Below are 17,822 nucleotides of genomic sequence, written 5' to 3'. Positions count from 1 at the left end.
CTTTCAATATCAGACCTCAGAACAGACCTCTCCTACATTAGGCACCTGAAATACAAAACTATGTTTAAGACTGTTCCCCAGTTACTTCTTTCAGAAGATTTCTGACCTTCATGTCTACTCTTCAGTTCAGTTCAGTTCAGTTCAGTTCAGTCGTTCAGTCGTGTCCGACTCTCTGCGACCCCATGAATCACAGCACACCAGGCCTCCCTGTCCATCACCAAATCCCGGAGTTCACTCAAACTCATGTGCACAGAGTTGGTGATGCCATCCAGCCATCTCATTCTCTGTCGTCCCCTTCTCCTCCCGCCCCCAAGCTTTCCCAGCATCAGAGTCTTTTCCAGTGAGTCAACTCATCACATGAGGTGGCCAAAGTATTGCAGTTTCAGCTTCAGCATCAGTCCTTCCAATACCATCTATGAAAACCATTCTTTCCATGGGAAAATCATTTTCCTTACAATAGCCATCAAAAGATCTTAGATTATTCTAACAATTTGTTATATATTTTTTAGGGAAGCTGACTTTCACTCATACTAAAGAAGCAGTGGGCACGAATGACCTGTATCCACAAAAACCTTCCTTCTGGTTAATAGTCTGTTACTTTTCATATTAAGAAACTGGGTCTTGTTTGCCTTATAATATACTTCTCAAGCAGAATGGAAACATTTCAGGAACCATCCTCTGGTCTAAAATCCATGGCACAGTCACCTACTTCAAGGAGGAGGAATATATTTATAACTAACCTTTTGTCATAAATCTTAAACTAGGAATAGAAATGGTAGATCTACTAAATAAAACTGACATATTCCCCAGGAACTTTTGGGGTATCCAGTTACTAGTTAGTAGCAGAAATTACTATCTTTGGAGAAAGTCTGAGTTCTCATGAGTAACCTTGTTTTTTTTTATTAGGAAATGTTGAGAGATGATATTTTCTTCTCCCCACTTAAAATCCCCAAGTGACAGCACTTCCTTGCTTTATCCTTGAATAGTATAAGAAACAAAAAACTCCTCATCAGCAGTTTTGGCCACTCTGGGAACACAGATCTTTGATTCCATGAAACTCACTAGCCACAGCCTTTCTGGTTCTAGATATAGCCACTGTCATGAGCAGAGACTCAGAGCAATGCATTACCAAACCTCTGTTAATTAATACATTACAGTCATCCTTACATATCTATAGGATTTTAGTTCCAGGACCATCCCTCCCTATATCCCCCACCACTGCAGATACTAAAACCTGAGGATGCTCAAGTCCCATATATAAAATGGAATAGTATTTGCATATAACTTGCACATATTCTTCTGTGTACTTTAAATCATTTCTAGATTACTTATTATACCTAATACAATATAAATGCTGTATAAACCATTGCCAGTATGTAACATAACAATTTTGACTTTTGGAACTTTATGGGATTTTTTTCCAAATGTTTTTGATCCATGGTTGGTTGAATCTTTGGGTGTGGAACCCACGGATATGGAAGGCCATATTTCCAAATACTGACTGATGAAAATCTCTCTCTACATTATATGATAGTTTATCCTCAGCACTTTTTAAGTAGACAGTCACGTACTTCGGCAGAACCTACCTGTAAGTTCGGATATTATAATAGATAGCAGGTCAGAAAAAGACGTGACCTGTAGGAACTAAGGGCTGAATATTTTATCTCTAGCCTTCCCTTCTTGGTTATAGTTTGAGAACATTCAGTCACTATTGTTGGAGGAAGGGCTGCTCACATGGTATCTGGACAACAAAACACTGGGTGGGACCATCTCCATCAATTGATATAAAAAGGACCTTGCTAGTATTATGTGACAGCCTGGATGGGAGGGGAGTTTGGAAGAGAATGGATACATGTATACATATGATTGAGTTTGCTGTCCACCTGAAACTATCACAACATTGATAATTGGCTATACTCCAATATAAAATAAAAAGTTTTTCAAAAAAAGGACATTGATAGACCACAGACATTAAAGACTTTGATTAAATCTTGAAAAATATCTTAAGCAAGATGGGAAAATTTGAAAATCAGTAGGAGTAATACTTGCAAGAGAATGATATACACCATATATTAAAATTCATAAATTAATGATGATTCTCAAGCAAACAAAACCAAACCAATGGTCAGTGTTTGGAGACTGGAGCCAAGGGACTCATTCTTCTGAAGAATGATATTACAAGGAAAAGAATAAAACACTTATCCTGTCTGTCTTGCATGTACTGTATATCAGTGCAGCCAACTAGCTGATAAGAGAAAGTTCTTTATAGAAGAATTCCAAGTAAGAATGAAGAAGGAATGATGAATAATATCAGTGTTTTGTCACTGTGAAAATAATATGCTTAGTTTCTCAGTCATGTCTGACTCTTTTTGACCCCATGGATTGTAGTTTACCAGGCTCCTCTGTCCATGGGATTTCCCATACAAGAATACTGGAGTGGGTAGCCATTCCCTTCCCCAGGGGTCCTTCCTGACCTTGGGATTGAACCCAAGTCTCCTGCGTTGCAGGCGGATTCTATACTGTCTGAGCCACTGGGGAAACCCATGAAAATAATGAGTTTAGGCAATTGTATCAGTGAGCACGTAAAACTATTAGTTGATAGACTTATGGGGAGTTTAAAGATAGTTGGATCAGTCTGGCAACACTTGAAACCACCTATCAATCTTGACATATCCAAAAGAGAAGAAGCCCAACGTTATTTTGCCTTGTGATCCAATGCAAGAGGCAATATACATGTAAAACATTCTTATTGGAAAATTGAACCTGATTTTTATTAAACCTCTAGATATAATTGCAAATACATAAAAACTGTAGGTGCCAGAGGACCACATTAAATGATGCCATATGGGTGGTAACTGAATATTTGAAAAAAGTCATCTTTTACTAATACTTACTAGAGCATTTACAGATGAAATGATTTGATGTCTGGTTTTGCTTCAAAATAATCTGTTGGGCAGAAAAGTAGGAATACTTATGAAGCAAGATTGGTTAGGAATTGGGAGTGATGATGCTGACATGGAAGTAAAGGTTCATTATAAACTTGTTATAAATACCATAGGCATCAGTCATCTCAAAATCAATGTGCTGTTCTTTCTCTTTTGGTAATATAATCACTTCGGTTTGATAAGTAAGTTACCTCATTTTTAAATGTTCCTGAATTTGCATGGAAATGTGCAATACTCTGAGGATGAATAAACCCTGAAAAAACATATATCTCTTCCAATTGGGATATATGTTAATTCTCAATTAACATATATTAATTCTGAAACCAGGGGTTGATTTTTCTTACTATCTGGCCAGGTGAGTGAACAGCTGATATTATACCAGCATATGGACTGGGAAAACACAGGCTGGACTGCGGAAGACTCTTTCACGTTCACAATGTCCTCCCCGCCAGCAGCTCTAGGCCCTGAGGAGTTTCATATAACTATTTCATATGAAATTAACGAACCTGGTCGGCAGAGTCGTCTGCTTGCAAATACAGGTAATTCCACCTTATCCTACTGATAAGGTCAGTACCTTATCTCTACTTATTAGAACAGGGACATTTGGAGAATAAATCTTACCCTTTTAATTATCAGTGCCATGATATCAATCTTTGAAATAAAACTTCTTTGGCTATGAAATGTGTTATTTCTTTATGTATGCTTTTTCCTCTCCTGAGCCTTAATAGTTTCAGTGGGGAAAGGATGGAAAATTAGCTTTCAAGAATTACTATTTGTACTTCCAAATGGGGACTTCACCATGCCCACAACTGAAAACTGTTGATTGAAAATGAACATAACAAAAAGGGTAAATTCTTGAAAAGAAAGAGATACTGAAAGCTACACCTGTTTCTATGGTAAGAGAAAGTCCAGTAGTGGGAAAGTTAGGAGATAAACTTGTTATAAGTGAATCTCAAGGTACCCTAACCCTTACTTGAAATACTAATAGTGTGTATTAGTATTTAAATTTTTTGTGTATTTAAAATTTATTTTTTAGTATGCCTTGGGTAGCAATGTTAATTCAGGTACTAAGGTGTTTTGAATCATCCACTGGGACAGGAAAATGTGAGATCATTTGAAAGTTCTAATGAAATGCCACTTTGTTCTTTACGTGTGTTTTTAACAGGAGCAGTTGTCAAGGAGGGAGACAAAGTTCTCATTGACCAATCTAAGTTAGATGCATCCAATCTCTTACTTAAATTGCCCATATCTCAGCGTTCTTCATATGAAATTTGGTTTCAAGTTACATCTCTTCCTCACCATGGAACACTTATGGTTGGAGAGAGAAATATTACCAAAGGAAAACCCAATTTCTCTCAATATATAATTAATAAATTTGGAGTCACATACCTTCACGATGACTCTGAATCACTGGCTGATAACTTTACCTTTGCCATTTGGCCCAATGAAAAGAGCAAGTCCACCATGAAGCCAGAGGCCGACTTTCTTGAAGAGATGTTTAACATCACCATCACGCCTATAAATGACCAAGCACCAGAATTAAAGACAAAAGGACTTCGACTGCAAGTTCTGCAGGGCAATAGGTTGGTTTTAGGACCTGAAAACCTAAAAGTGGAAGATCTAGACAGTCCTCCAAAAAAGATCAGGTATGTGATCATCCGTGATCCTAATAATGGCTTTTTGGCAATGGCTCACCATCCACAGATACCTGTTCATCACTTCACACAATCCGACATTGATAACTCTCAGGTGTGGTTCACACAAGATGGAAGCCCATCCTCTGGAGCGTTTTACTTCAGTGTCACCGATGGCCACCACCGCCCACTCTACAAGCTCTTCCACCTGGATGTCATCCCCGTCTCCATCACCCTTGTGAACCTCACTGACCTTCTTCTTCCACAAGGCCAGACAAGTGTCACCATCACAAGTGCTCACCTGTCAGCAGTGACCAACGGGAGGAGCCCCCAAATCACTTACAAGATTATGTGGCCCCTCCAACATGGTCATCTGCTCATTGAAGACCAGGTGGTCATCAGTTTTGGACAGGAAGATCTGAATTTAGGAAAGCTCTCTTACCACATGACAAACCTCACTGCCTCAGAGGACCAGCTACAGTTCTCACTGTTTACCTCAGAAAGCAACCTGACAGGACAAACACTGTGCATCAGAGTGCAACCTTTACTGCGGGTTATGTCAAACCTGACCATTGCCAACAGAGTGGCCCATCAGCTGACAAGAAAGGACCTTGATGCTACTGAGCTTGCTAACAGGACTAACAGTGATCCCAAATTTGAAGTGACGGAACCCCCTGTCCACAGCAGACTTGTACGAAGATTAGGCCGGGACACTGCCTTGGAAGATGCTGCTCTGTTCACTCAGAGGGATATTGACCAAGGACTGCTGATGCTTGAACCGCATGCCAATCTAACAGGCCCTAACAGCCTCAATGACTCCTTCACGTTTCTGCTCAGAGCAGACCACGTCCAACCAGCAACAAGGTGTCTCCCCTTCACCATAGTGCCACCTGACCCTTTTCTTTCGCAGACTTTCCCCCCAGTGTTTCCTTCTTAGTAACTGATAACCTTGTGACTATAGGTCTCTCTCAGGAAATGCCTGTGGTTTCCTTAAGACCCACAACACAGACAGGAACTCTAGGGAAGCTGACCCACACCAGATGGCTGGAAGCAGCTCCCTGGGGACGACACAGTGGTGAAGAGCCCACTCTGGATGTCACGGCTTCTCCCACCAGAGTCATTTGGTCACCAGAGCCAGCCCTGGAGTCCCCACCCAGCCCAAGGAGAGCAGTCACCCTCTGATGGTCATCATACCACTGACAGTGGTGCTCTTCCTGCTAACAGTAACCATGGTGGCCTCGTGTGTCTGGCTGCTGGGCCGGAAGGCAGAGAAGGCAAAACCTCTTATTAAGCCCCAGATCAACCTAGAACCCACAACCACAGGTCCTAGGCCAGAAAGGAGCGCAACAGTTCCCGCTGTCACAGTGATGCCTCTCCTAAGAAGCTCCGGCAGGCCTCCAGTCACTCTTTTTAGGGCCCCACAGTGTGAACACATGGAGAAGTCTCCAGCTTCTGAGCCAGCAGAAAGATGTGCTTCTTGGGAGACATGGGTGAATTTGGATCCTGACATGGTCAAGCTCTGCCGACAAACCAACCCAGCACTGAAGCACAAGCAGTACTGGGTGTAGACTCAGGGCGCTCATTCCTCACTGACCGCCTGCTGTGTGCCAGGCCCTGGGATAGCAAGGCAGAGAAATGCTGGTTGGATCGACTGAGCAAAGCCTGGCTCTGCCACCCCTTGGTGCTCAGTTTCAGCTCCATGGTTAGATGCTGGCAGGTGTTTACTGTAACTTTTGTACAGCACTCACCTTAGGGGCTGTCCACAAGTTTTGTGTGCCTTCTTCTAGACCCAGTGCTGAGTGTGCCTAAGATTTTGTCACTGTTTACATGACAGAACGTGCTGCCCTGACTGCAGATTAACACAGGAGCTATAGTTAGTGGAGGAAGGCTTTGAATGTTTTTCCCTGAAGATTCACTGTCTGAGTGAGTCAGTGAGGAAGTGAAGGAACTGTGTCAGCAAGTAGAAGAGGGAATCGATCATATCTGTGAATTTGTTTCTGGTGTTTTTCTGTAATGACATTTCCTCCTTGGAGTCTCCAGCTTTGATTTCCTAATGCAGGAAATGCCTTGGTGCTCTAGACAGTGGGACAGTCTGGCCCCTTTTGAAGGTATTCCTTGAACACATTGTGTTTCATCAAGAGGACTTGTCTATTCTGATCTGTAACATCAAACCTGTTGATTGGGGCATTTATTTTTCTGGAATTGAGCTGCAGGAGTTGCTTGTATATTTTGGAGATTAATCCTGTGTCAGTTGCTTCATTTGCTATTATTTTCTCCCATTCTGAAGGCTGTCTTTTCACCTTGCTTATAGTTTCCTTTGCTGTGCAGAAGCTTTTAATTTTAATTAGGTCCTATTTGTTTTTTTTTTTGCTTTTGTTTCCAATATTCTGGGAGGTGGGTCATGGGGGATCCTGCTGTGGTTTATGTCGGAGAGTGTTTGCCTATGTTCTCCTCTAGGAATTTTATAGTTTCTGGTCTTACATTTAGGTCTTTAATCCATTTTGAGTTTATTAGTGTATGGTGTTAGGGAGTGTTCTAGTTTCATTCTATTACAAGTGGTTGACCAGTTTTCCCAGCACCACTTGTTAAAGAGCTTGTCTTTTCTCCATTGAATATTCTTGCCTCCCTTGTCAAAGATAAGGTGTCCATAGGTGCATGGATTTATCTCTGGGCTTTCTATTTTGTTCCATTGATCTATATTTCTGTCTTTATGCCAGTACCATACTGTCTTGATGACTGTGGCTTTGTAGTAGAGCCTGAAGTCTGGCAGGTTGATTCCCCCAGTTCCATTCTTCTTTCTCAAGATTGCTTTGGCTAGTCAAGGTTTTTTGTATTTCCATACAAAATGTGAAATTATTTGTTCTAGCTCTGTGAAAAACACTGTTGGTAGCTTGATAGGGATTGCATTGAACTTACAAATTACTTTGGGTAATATATTCATTTTCACAATATTTATTCTTCCAATCCATGAACACGGTATATTTCTCCATCTATTAGTGTCCTCTCTGATTTCTTTCACCAATGTTTTATAGTTTTCTATGTATAGGTCTTTTGTTTCTTTAGGTAGATAGGTATTCCTAAGTATTTTATTATTTTCGTTGCCACGGCGAATGGAATTGTTTCCTTAATTTCTCTTTCTATTTTCACATTATTAGTGTATAGTAATGCAAGGGATTTCTGTGTGTTGATTTTATATCCTGAAACTTTACTATATTCATTGATTAGCTCTAGTAATTTTCTGGTAGAGTCTTTAGGGTTTTATGTGTAGAGGATCATGTCATCTGCAAACAGTGAGAGTTTTACTTCTTCTTTTCCAATTTGGATTCCTTTTATGTCTTTTTCTACTCTGATTGCTGTGGCCAGAACTTCCAAAACTATGTTGAATAGTAGTGGTGAGAGTGGGCACCCTTGTCTTGTTCCTGATTTTAGGGGAGACACTTTCAGTTTTTCACCATTGAGGATAATGTTTGCTGTGGGTTTGTCATATATAGGTTTTATTATGTTGAGGAATGTTCCTTCTATTCCCGCCTTCTGGAGGGTTTTGATCATAAATGGATGTTGAATTTTGTCAAAGGCTTTCTCTGCGTCTATGGAGATAATCATATGGTCTTTATTTTTCAATTTGTTAACGTGGTGTATTACATTGATTGATTTGCGGATATTGAAGAATCCTTGCACCCCTGGGATAAAGCCCACTTTGTCATGATATATGATCTTTTTAATGTGTTGGATTTTTAATGTGTTGTTGGACACTACATAATGATCAAAGGCTCAATTCAAGAAAAAGATATAACAATTGTAAATATATATGCACCCAACATAGGAGCACCACAATATGTAAGACAAATGCTAACAAGTATGAAAGGGGAAATCAACAATAACACAATAATAGTGGGAGACTTTAATACCCCACTTACACCTATGGATAGATCAACTAAACAGAAAATTAACAAGGAAACACAAAAGCTAAACAATATAATAGACCATTAGACCTAATAGATATCTATAGGACATTTCACCCCAAAACAATGAATTTCACCTTCTTCTCAAGCACACACGGAACCTTCTCCAGGATAGATCACATCCTGGGCCATAAATCTAGCCTTGGTAAATTCAAAAAAATTGAAATCATTCCAAGCATCTTTTCTGACCACAATGCAGTAAGACTAGATCTCAATTACAAGAGAAAAACTATTAAAAACTCCAACATATGGAGGCTGAACAACACGCTGCTGAATAACAAACAAATCATTGAAGAAATCAAAAAAGAAATCAAAATATGCATAGAAATGAATGAAAATGAAAATACAACAACCCAAAACCTGTGGGACACTGTAAAAGCAGTGCTAAGGGGAAGGTTCATAGCAATACAGACATACCTCAAGAAACAAGAAAAAAGCCAACTAAATAACCTAACTCTACACCTAAAGCAACTAGAAAAAGAAGAAATGAAGAACCCTAGGGTTAGTAGAAGGAAAGAAATCTTAAACATTAGGGCAGAAATAAATACAAAAGAAACAAAAGAGACCATAGCAAAAATCACCAAAGCCAAAAACTGGTTCTTTGAGAGGGTAAATAAAATTGACAAACCACTAGCCAAACTCCTCAAGAAACAAAGGGAGAAAAACCAAATCAATAAAATTAGAAATGAAAAGGGAGAGATCACAACAGACAACACAGAAATACAAAGGATCGTAAGAGACTACTATCAGCAATTATATGCCAATAAAATGGACAACTTGGAAGAAATGGACAAATTCTTAGAAAAGTACAACTTTCCCACACTGAACCAGGAAGAAATAGAAAATCTAAATAGACCCATCACAAGCATGGAAATTGAAACTGTAATCAGAAATCTTACAGCAAACAAAAGCCCAGGTCCAGATGGCTTCACAGCTGAATTCTACCAAAAATTTAGAGAAGAGCTAACACCTATCCTACTCAAACTCTTCCAGAAAATTGCAGAGGAAGGTAAACTTCCTAACTCATTCTATGAGGGCACCATCACCCTAATACCAAAACCTGACAAAGATGCCACAAAAAAAGAGAACTTCAGGCCAATATCACTGATGAACATAGATGCAAAAATACTTAACAAAATTCTAGCAATCAAACCTGTTGTACAAACATTATTTAAAGCCCCAGTCCATTCTAAAGGAGATCAGTCCTGGGTGTTCATTGGAAGGACTGATGCTAAAGCTGAAACTCCAATAATTTGGCCACCTCATGCGAAGAGTTGACTCACTGGAAAAGAGTCTGATGCTGGGAGGGATTGGGGGCAGGAGGAGAAGGGGACGACAGAGAATGAGAAGGCTGGATGGCATCACCGACTCAATGTACATGAGTTTGAGTGAACTCCGGGAGTTGGTGATGGACAGGGAGGCCTGGCGTGCTATGATTCATGGGGTCACAAAGAGTCGGACATGACTGAATGACTGAACTGAACTGAACTGAAGGAATAGGTTTAATGCTTTTGTGATGCCTCAATTTGGCTTAACTTTACAATGAATTGAAATAATGGCAAATTTGTATTTGACTTGCCTAGTCGAGCCTACAATTGGCCAACCCAGCTTCAGTTTCCATAGCTATAAAATGGGTACATCAGTACTTCTGTTAGTTAGGAATATTTTGGGTAGCAAATCATCAGACATCTGCTATGAGTGGGATTTAGGTTGGGGACTGGCAAACTTGTTCTGTGCAGGGCCATATTGTAAAAATATTTTGGTTTTGTGGATCACATATGAGTGTTTATTTTTATTTTTTAACAACCTTTTAAAACTGTGAGAACAATTCTTAGTTCCTGGATGTGACCCACAGACCATAGTGTGCCAATTGTTGGTTTAGCTAAGCAATAAAAGTGTTGAATTATCTCAACTAACAAGCAGCCCAAGGTGGATATTCCAAGGCCAGTTCAACAGTTCAAAGACATCATTGAGGACTGAAGCTCTTTTGTTCTTTCTACTTTACCTTCCTCAAGGTATTGGCATTTCAGCCTTTTGTTTAGTTCCTTGTGATTGTGAGATAGCTGCTGAAGCTCCAAACAATATAGCCCCACCCAAAGGCAAAAATCCTAGTGGGTGAAAAGAAGAGATGGCCGAAAGACTTTTTCTTAGAGAGGATCTTATTTATTGTTATTTATTGATATTTTTTAAAATCTTGAGGCCTTCCCAAGCATTTCCCCCACTTTTATCTCTTATTGTCTAGAACCAAGCTACATGTTTCCCATCCCTTGACCAACCACTGGCAAAGGGAAAGGGGATTTGCATGATTGGCATCTCTTCCAGGGCTGGGACAGGATTCTGCCAGCTCAGAGATCAATGAATCCAGGAGTTCTCTGGTAGTCTAGTGGTAAGGATTCAGTGCTTTCACTGCAGTGGCCCTAGTTCAGTCCCTGGTTGGGATAACTGAGATTCCACAAGCCATTCAGCAAGGCTGAAAAAATTTTAAGAAAAGATCAATGAATCAGCCCACCATGTAATTACAGAGGGCTGGGAAATGGCCATTAGATAGGCAATGAATAAGATCTACTAAAAAAGTTTTCACGTATTGAAATATTGAAATACTTTGGAAAGGAAGATTTTGAGTTTTCAAATTGGTATCTAATATCTCCTTTTCATATTTTAATGATTTTCTTAAAGCCAGTATTTCTAGGGTGGGGGGAGGAATTTCTTCCTAAGAGACATTTGGCAATATCAGGAGACATTTTTGGATTTTACAACTGGTGCTGATGGCATCTAGTAGGCATAGGCCAAGGATGCTGCTAAATATCCAACATTGTACAATAATTTTCTGGCCTCAAAAGTCAGTAATGCCAAGTTGAGAACCCTGGTTAAAGTCATAAATGTGGAGTTTTCCTTTATATCCAGTAAAGGATTAATAGATCCATTACCAAGTCTAGGCAAAAACTGTATTCTAAAAATGGAATGGAAGGGTAAAAATTCCATAGTGTGTTTGAAATTGTGATTGGCTAATGGCAAACATGAACATTTTTAAAGAGAATATTAAAAACCAAAGCTTGACCAGACTCATTTCTTTATAATCTTTTGTCTAAGGGAAAGGCAATGGCAAGCCACTCCAGTACTCTTGCCTAGAAAATCCCATGGATGGAGGCGCCTGGTAGGCTGCAGTCCATGGGGTCGCTAAGGGTCGGACACGACTGAGCGACTTCACTTTTTCACTTTCTCACATTGGAGAAGGAAATGGCAACCCACTCCAGTGTTCTTGCCTGGAGAATCCCAGGGACGGGGGAGCCTGGTGGGCTTCCATCTGTGGGGTCACACAGAGTCGGACACGACTTAAGTGACTTAGCAACAGCAACAAAGGGAAAAAGTTTCCTTGTTCTAACAGGTGGAACACATCAGGAGAAAAAGAGAGAAAAGGGGGAAGGGGGAGGATATTTACAAAGGTAAAGATGAGGTCAGAGTGTCCCCAGAAGTCTGATGCCCCTAATGTGTTCTATACAGAAAAGGCTTTTTCCTCACCTTCTCCCTTTTCCGCTGTTCTAGGTTGCTTTTCTCTCCCAACCCAATTTTAACTGTTCTTTGTGGAAGCAGATTTCACAAACTACAGAATAAATGGAAGTATAGTGTATGTAGGGGCTTCCCTTATAGCTCAGTTGGTAAAGAATCTGCCTGCAATGCAGGAGACCTGGGTTCGATTCCTGGGTTGGGAAGATTCCCTGGAGAAGGAAATGGCAACCCACTCCAGTATTCTTGCCTGGAGAATCCCATGGACAGAGGAGCCTGGCAGGCTATGGTCCTTGGATGTTGCAAGAGACGGACACAACTTAGCGACTTAACCACCACCACCATAGCATATGTAGGCCTAGGGACAACTACCCTAGGATGTATGCCTCAGACAGCCTTTGCCACCATCCCTGGCCATGGACAACTGCTGCCGAACTAAATTTCTTTGTTGTTGTTCCATCACGAAGTCATGTCCACCTCTTTGTGACCCCATGTACTGCAGAACACCAGGCTCCTCTTCTCTCCACTGTCTCCCAGAGTTTGCTCATACTCATGTCCACTGAGTCAGAGATGCTATCTAATCATCTCATCCTCTAGTAGAAGTAGACTTCTCTGTGCTTCTCCCAAAAGTGATTCTCTCCTGCAGTTTCTGGATTCCTGAATTTTATATAGACCTCCCAAGTGTTTTTTGTACTTGATCCCTTTAGAAAAAGGAGGAATGAGAGTCATAATCCAAGGTTGGTTTGATCACTATACAACATAGGATTGTTCTTATGTCTGTTGTAAGTAGTCAGACACTCAGAAGAAGCAGAATGGCAGTGTGTGCTTGAGTTTATACATAGAAAGAGAAGGCCAAGGAGCATCTTTGCATACAGTAAGTGAGCCTTTGCTCTCCTTTGACTGGGAAGGAGAATGCCTGTTCTTTGTGGAAGAGCCGGACATACTTGGCTCTGTGACTATGTTGGCCTCTTCCTTGCTTCAGTCATAAAATCTCTGGAGCTAGGACTACCAGCCCAACCAAACAAAAAAGCCTGATTTCCCTCCTCTTTCTCCTGTTAACTCTGCAACTCCAAACAAACTTGGTGTCCATTTTGGAATGAGACACACACAACTGCTTTAAAATGATAATTCACATTGTTTGTGAGTGTGCCTGCTAGAATAAGAACATCAGTGTGAGATCTAGTTGTCAAGACTCAGTCATAAATCAAGTAATTCAAATAGAGCTTGGAAAGATTTCTTCCAGAGGATCTGGAATATTCTACCTATTTGCATATGGGTTCAATTAAAAGGAAAAATGCCTATCATTTGGTCCTGGCTCAAATAAAACATGAAATAAAACATTTTGGAAAAGCCTTGTTTAGTGTTAAATTAGTCAGAAAAGATTTCTCCCAAATGCAGAACTATAACTGCATAGTCTCAATTCTGTCATGATGAATTCAATGCTTCTCAACAAGTGACTGGGCTTCCCTGGTGGCTCAGACGATAAATAATCTGCCTGCAATGCAGGAGACCTAAGTTTGATCCCTGGGTTGGGAGGATCCCCTGGAGAAAGGAATAGATACCCACTCCAGTGTTCTGGCCTGGAGAATTCCATGGACAGAGGAGCCTGGCAGGCTACAGTCCTTAGGGTTGCAAAGAGTTGAAAGAGACTGAGCAACTTTCACTTTCATTTTAACAAGTGACTGGTGATTTATTAAGTGGATACTAAGGGTTAGTATCAGAAGAGTGGCTAATTTTGCTTAAGAGAAGGTATATTTTGTCTGAGGTGGACTGGGAGTGGAGGGGCTAATATTTTTCCATCTCTAGAGGCTTTGGCAGATTCTAACCTTTCAGAAAAGAGATGGGAATACCAGACCACCTAACGTGCCTCTTGAGAAACCTGCATGCAGTTCAGGAAACAACAGTTACAACTGGACATGGAACAACAGACTGGTTCCAAATAGGAAAAGGAGTACGTCAAGGTTGTATATTGTCACCCTGCTTATTTAACTTATATGCAGAGTACATCATGAGGAACGCTGGGCTGGAAGAAGCACAAGCTGGAATCAAGATTGCCGGGAGAAATATCAGTAACCTCGGATATGCAGATGACACCACCCTTATGGCAGAAAGTGAAGAGGAACTCAAAAGCCTCTTGATGAAAGTGAAAGAGGAGAGTGAAAAGGTTGGCTTGAAGCTCAACATTCAAAAAACTAAGATCATGGCATCTGGTCCCATCACTTCATGGGAAATAGATGGGGAAACAGTGGAAACAGTGTCAGACTTTGTTTTTTTGGGCTCCAAAATCACTGCAGATGCTGATTGCAGCCATGAAGTTAAAAGACGCTTACTCCTTGGAAGGAAAGTTATGACCAACCTAGATAGCATATTAAAAAGCAGAGACATTACTTTGCCAACCAAGGTCCATCTAGTCAAGGCTATGGTTTTTCCCGTGGTCATGTATGGATGTGAGAGTTGGACTGTGAAGAAAGCTGATTGCCGAAGAATTGATGCTTTTGAATTGTGGTGCTGGAGAAGATTCTTGAGAGTCCCTTGGACTGCAAGGAGATCCAACCGGTCCATTCTAAAGGAGATCGATCCTGGGTGTTCATTGGAAGGACTGATGCTAAAGCTGAAACTCCAATACTTTGGCTACCTCATGCGAAGAGTTGACACTGGAAAAGAGTCTGATGCTGGGAGGGATTGGGGGCGGGAGGAGAAGGGGATGACAGAGAATGAGATGGCTGGATGGCATCACCGACTCTGTGGACATGAGTTTAAGTGAACTCCAGGAGTTGGTGATGGACAGGGAGGCCTGGCGTGCTGTGATTCATGGGGTCGCAAAGAGTCGGTCACGACTGAACGACTGAACTGAACTGAACTGAACCTTTCAGAAAAGTGAAAGTTTTAGTCACTCAATTGTGTCCAACTTTTTTGCAACCCCATGGTCTGTAGCCCATCAGGCTCCTTTGTCCATGGAATCTTCCAGGCAAGAATACTGAAATGGGTTCCATTTCTTCCTCCAGTGAATCTTCCTGACCCAGGAATCGAACCCACATCTCCTGCATGGTAGGCAGATTCTTTACCATCTGAGTCACCAGGGAAGCCAGTCGTGCTCAAATAGCATCAAGAGATCTTGTTCAAACACTTGGGAGTACTTCCTTAGAGTCATGCATTAATTAAGTGGAAATGACACAGAAACTGTTTCTTTAGATTTCTGAAGCTGAAGTAGATACATTTGGAGGGTGGATGGTAGGTAATGGGAGGCAATGGACCATATCAGATGACATTCCCTGAATTTGGGAATGGGGGCTGCACTACACACCTCCTGCATCTTTCAGAGGCATTGTAATCAATAATGAGGTTTGTTTTTGAGAGGGTAACAGGCAGGAAGGCCAGGGGTCTCCAAGAGGAGGAAATAGGCTGCAAGTGTCTGACATTTTTTTCTCTCTCTCTTAAGCAGCAGGAGGAAACAAACAAGTGTTAGATTTTTTTCCCCTTTTCTATACAAATTTTAAAAGAGTTTTCTCTTAAAATTCTGTGTTGCCATGATGGCACCTGGCTCAACCTAACTTAACTTTTCTCAAACCTTGAGCTAACCAAGGCATTTTTCTTATGGAAATGTTTGTCTTAAGCTATGTTAATATACTATGCATTTACCCTAGACTTGGTCTTCGGATCAGTTCTGCCTAAGACTCAGAACCGACTTGGCAAACCAGTATGTTTAACTCATACATTGTTCTCCTAATCTATGTTAATGAAACTATATATTTGCTTAGAAGTCTGCCTTTCTTCAAGATTCATGTCAATCATTTTATGGCCTGGATGACTCACCTGGTGCCAATGTTATCTCAAAATGCTTGTTGTGGATAAAGGGCCTGGTGCCATTCTCTGAGTTTTGAGACATTTCCGTTCTCTAGTTTGCAGACTGCTAGTAGCTATATGCTGCTGCTGCTAAGTCAGTTCATTCGTGTCCGACTCTGTGCAGCCCCATAGATGGCAGCCCACCAGGCTCCTCCGTCCATGGCATTTTCTAGGCAAGAGTACTGGAGTGGCTTGCCACTGCCTTTTCCAAGTAGCTATATAGCATCTGGCTAAAAACTAGCAGGGGGGCACTCTTTCTGCCCTCTTCTGATGTCTATGTCAGAAGCTTTCTCTATCTTTAATAAAACTTTATTACACAAAAGCTCTGAGCGATCAAGCCTCGTCACTGGCCCCGGATTGAATTGTTCTCCTCCGGAGGCCAAGAATCCCAATGTCTTTTGTGGTTCAGCAACAACCTTTCATTTTGGCCCTATGTAGGGAGATATGTGGGAATAAAAGTGGGCATGGAGCCCACTGTGTGGCATGCTGGATGACAGAGACTTTGCCAGGCTGCTCAAGAACACCACTGGATATTTCATGGGGACCTGGAAGAGGCTGCCTTCTCAGAGTGATCTGCAAACATTTATTAGGCACCTACTGTATGTGAGATGCTAAATGCTAGATACTGCTTCTAGATATTGAAGACGCAAAGATTTTGTCCTAAAAGGAAATTTTTGGTCTGTTTCCTCTATTGGCTCTGCCAGAATCACACAAGGAATGCTAGGAGAAAAAAGGGTACAGAAAAGAAGGACAAAGAGAAACAGAGGTGAGGAAAGGACCTTGTGCTTTCATTTGAAGCCCTCTTAGGTAAGTGCTGCACACCCAGTGGTTACAGCAAGAATCACGGAGCTCGCTGGCACCAACCTCCCACACTTCTCAGTGTGGTTGGCATCAACCTCTAACTTTGCATCACTGTCCCTCAGGGTGCCCCACTCATGTTCTCACAGGACTAGTGACATAGCAGGTGGGTTAAACAATAGACTTTGGATCTGTTTTGGATCCTGGCCCTCTGCTTCCAAGCAGTGTGGCTTTGAGTAACTTATTCAGTCTTTCTGAACTTCAATTTCCTCAGCCAAAAAATGGGGATGCTATTAGCACCTATTTCTCTGGGTTTTGTTAGAATTTAGAGATATAATCACCTGATGTTAATATCACTATCATCATTTGTGAGCAGTATCTTCAATGCATCAGGCACTATACTAAGTGCTATTGAATCTTCTTGCCTAGGGTTTTAATGAATATTTAAAGAATTAACACATTAAGCCACTTAAGTAAAACAGAAGCTCATATTCTACCCAAAGCTGTGCAGTACTGTCAGTGGAATTCCAGGTGGATGATCTAAGGATAGATGAGGTGTTTTTAAGAAGAGCTTCCTGAATGCTCATACTCTACCTGACAGTTCAGTTCAGTGGCTCAGTCACGTCCGACTCTTTGTGACTCCATGGACTGCAGCACACCAGGCCTCCCTGTCCATCGCCAACTCCTGGAGTTTACTCAAACTCATGTCCATTGAGTAGGTGATGCCATCCAGCCATCTCATCCTCTGTTGTCCCCTTCTTCTTTCACCTTCAATCTTTCCCAGCATCAGGGTCTTTTCAAATGAGTCAGTTCTTTGCATCAGGTGGCCAAAGTATTGAACTTTCAGTTTCAGTATCAGTCCTTCCAATGAATATTCAGGACTATTCCCTTCAGAATGGACTGGTTGGATCTCCTCACAGTCCAAGGGACTGACAGACAGGGCTTTTTCCTTCGTCCTTACACAGAACCTTGGCAAGAAAAATGGATGAAGGAAAAAGCACATCAAGAACACTCACAAGGGGCAGACTTGAGTTTGGAGGTATTGATGGTTCTCTATCTTGTAAGGGATGCTGGGTTGCTGATAAAATACCCTTCACTGTTGTAGAAACCTGTATGCAGGTCAGGAAGCAACAGTC

At 41.3% G+C, this 17,822-nt stretch overlaps 1 protein-coding gene across 1 annotated transcript in view; it reads left to right on the top strand.

The window, feature by feature from the left end:
* LOC129553261 (chondroitin sulfate proteoglycan 4-like) overlaps positions 1-8,287 on the top strand; it is a 77,983-nt gene extending 69,696 nt beyond the window's left edge. Inside the window, 4 exon segments of the mRNA XM_088827687.1 lie at positions 3,301-3,484; positions 4,111-5,493; positions 5,496-5,708; positions 5,711-8,287. Coding sequence (XP_088683813.1) covers positions 3,301-3,484; positions 4,111-5,493; positions 5,496-5,708; positions 5,711-6,147 — 2,217 coding nt within the window. The 3' untranslated portion in view covers positions 6,148-8,287.
* Positions 8,288-17,822: the final 9,535 nt, after the last annotated feature.

Source organism: Moschus berezovskii, chromosome 18, assembly GCF_049115385.1.
Source record: "Moschus berezovskii isolate FMDL1 chromosome 18, NW_MosBer_1.0, whole genome shotgun sequence".
Taxonomy (NCBI): Eukaryota; Metazoa; Chordata; class Mammalia; order Artiodactyla; family Moschidae; genus Moschus; species Moschus berezovskii.
The sequence above is the reverse complement of the archived record's forward strand: the minus strand, read 5'-3'. Positions and strand labels throughout refer to the sequence as shown.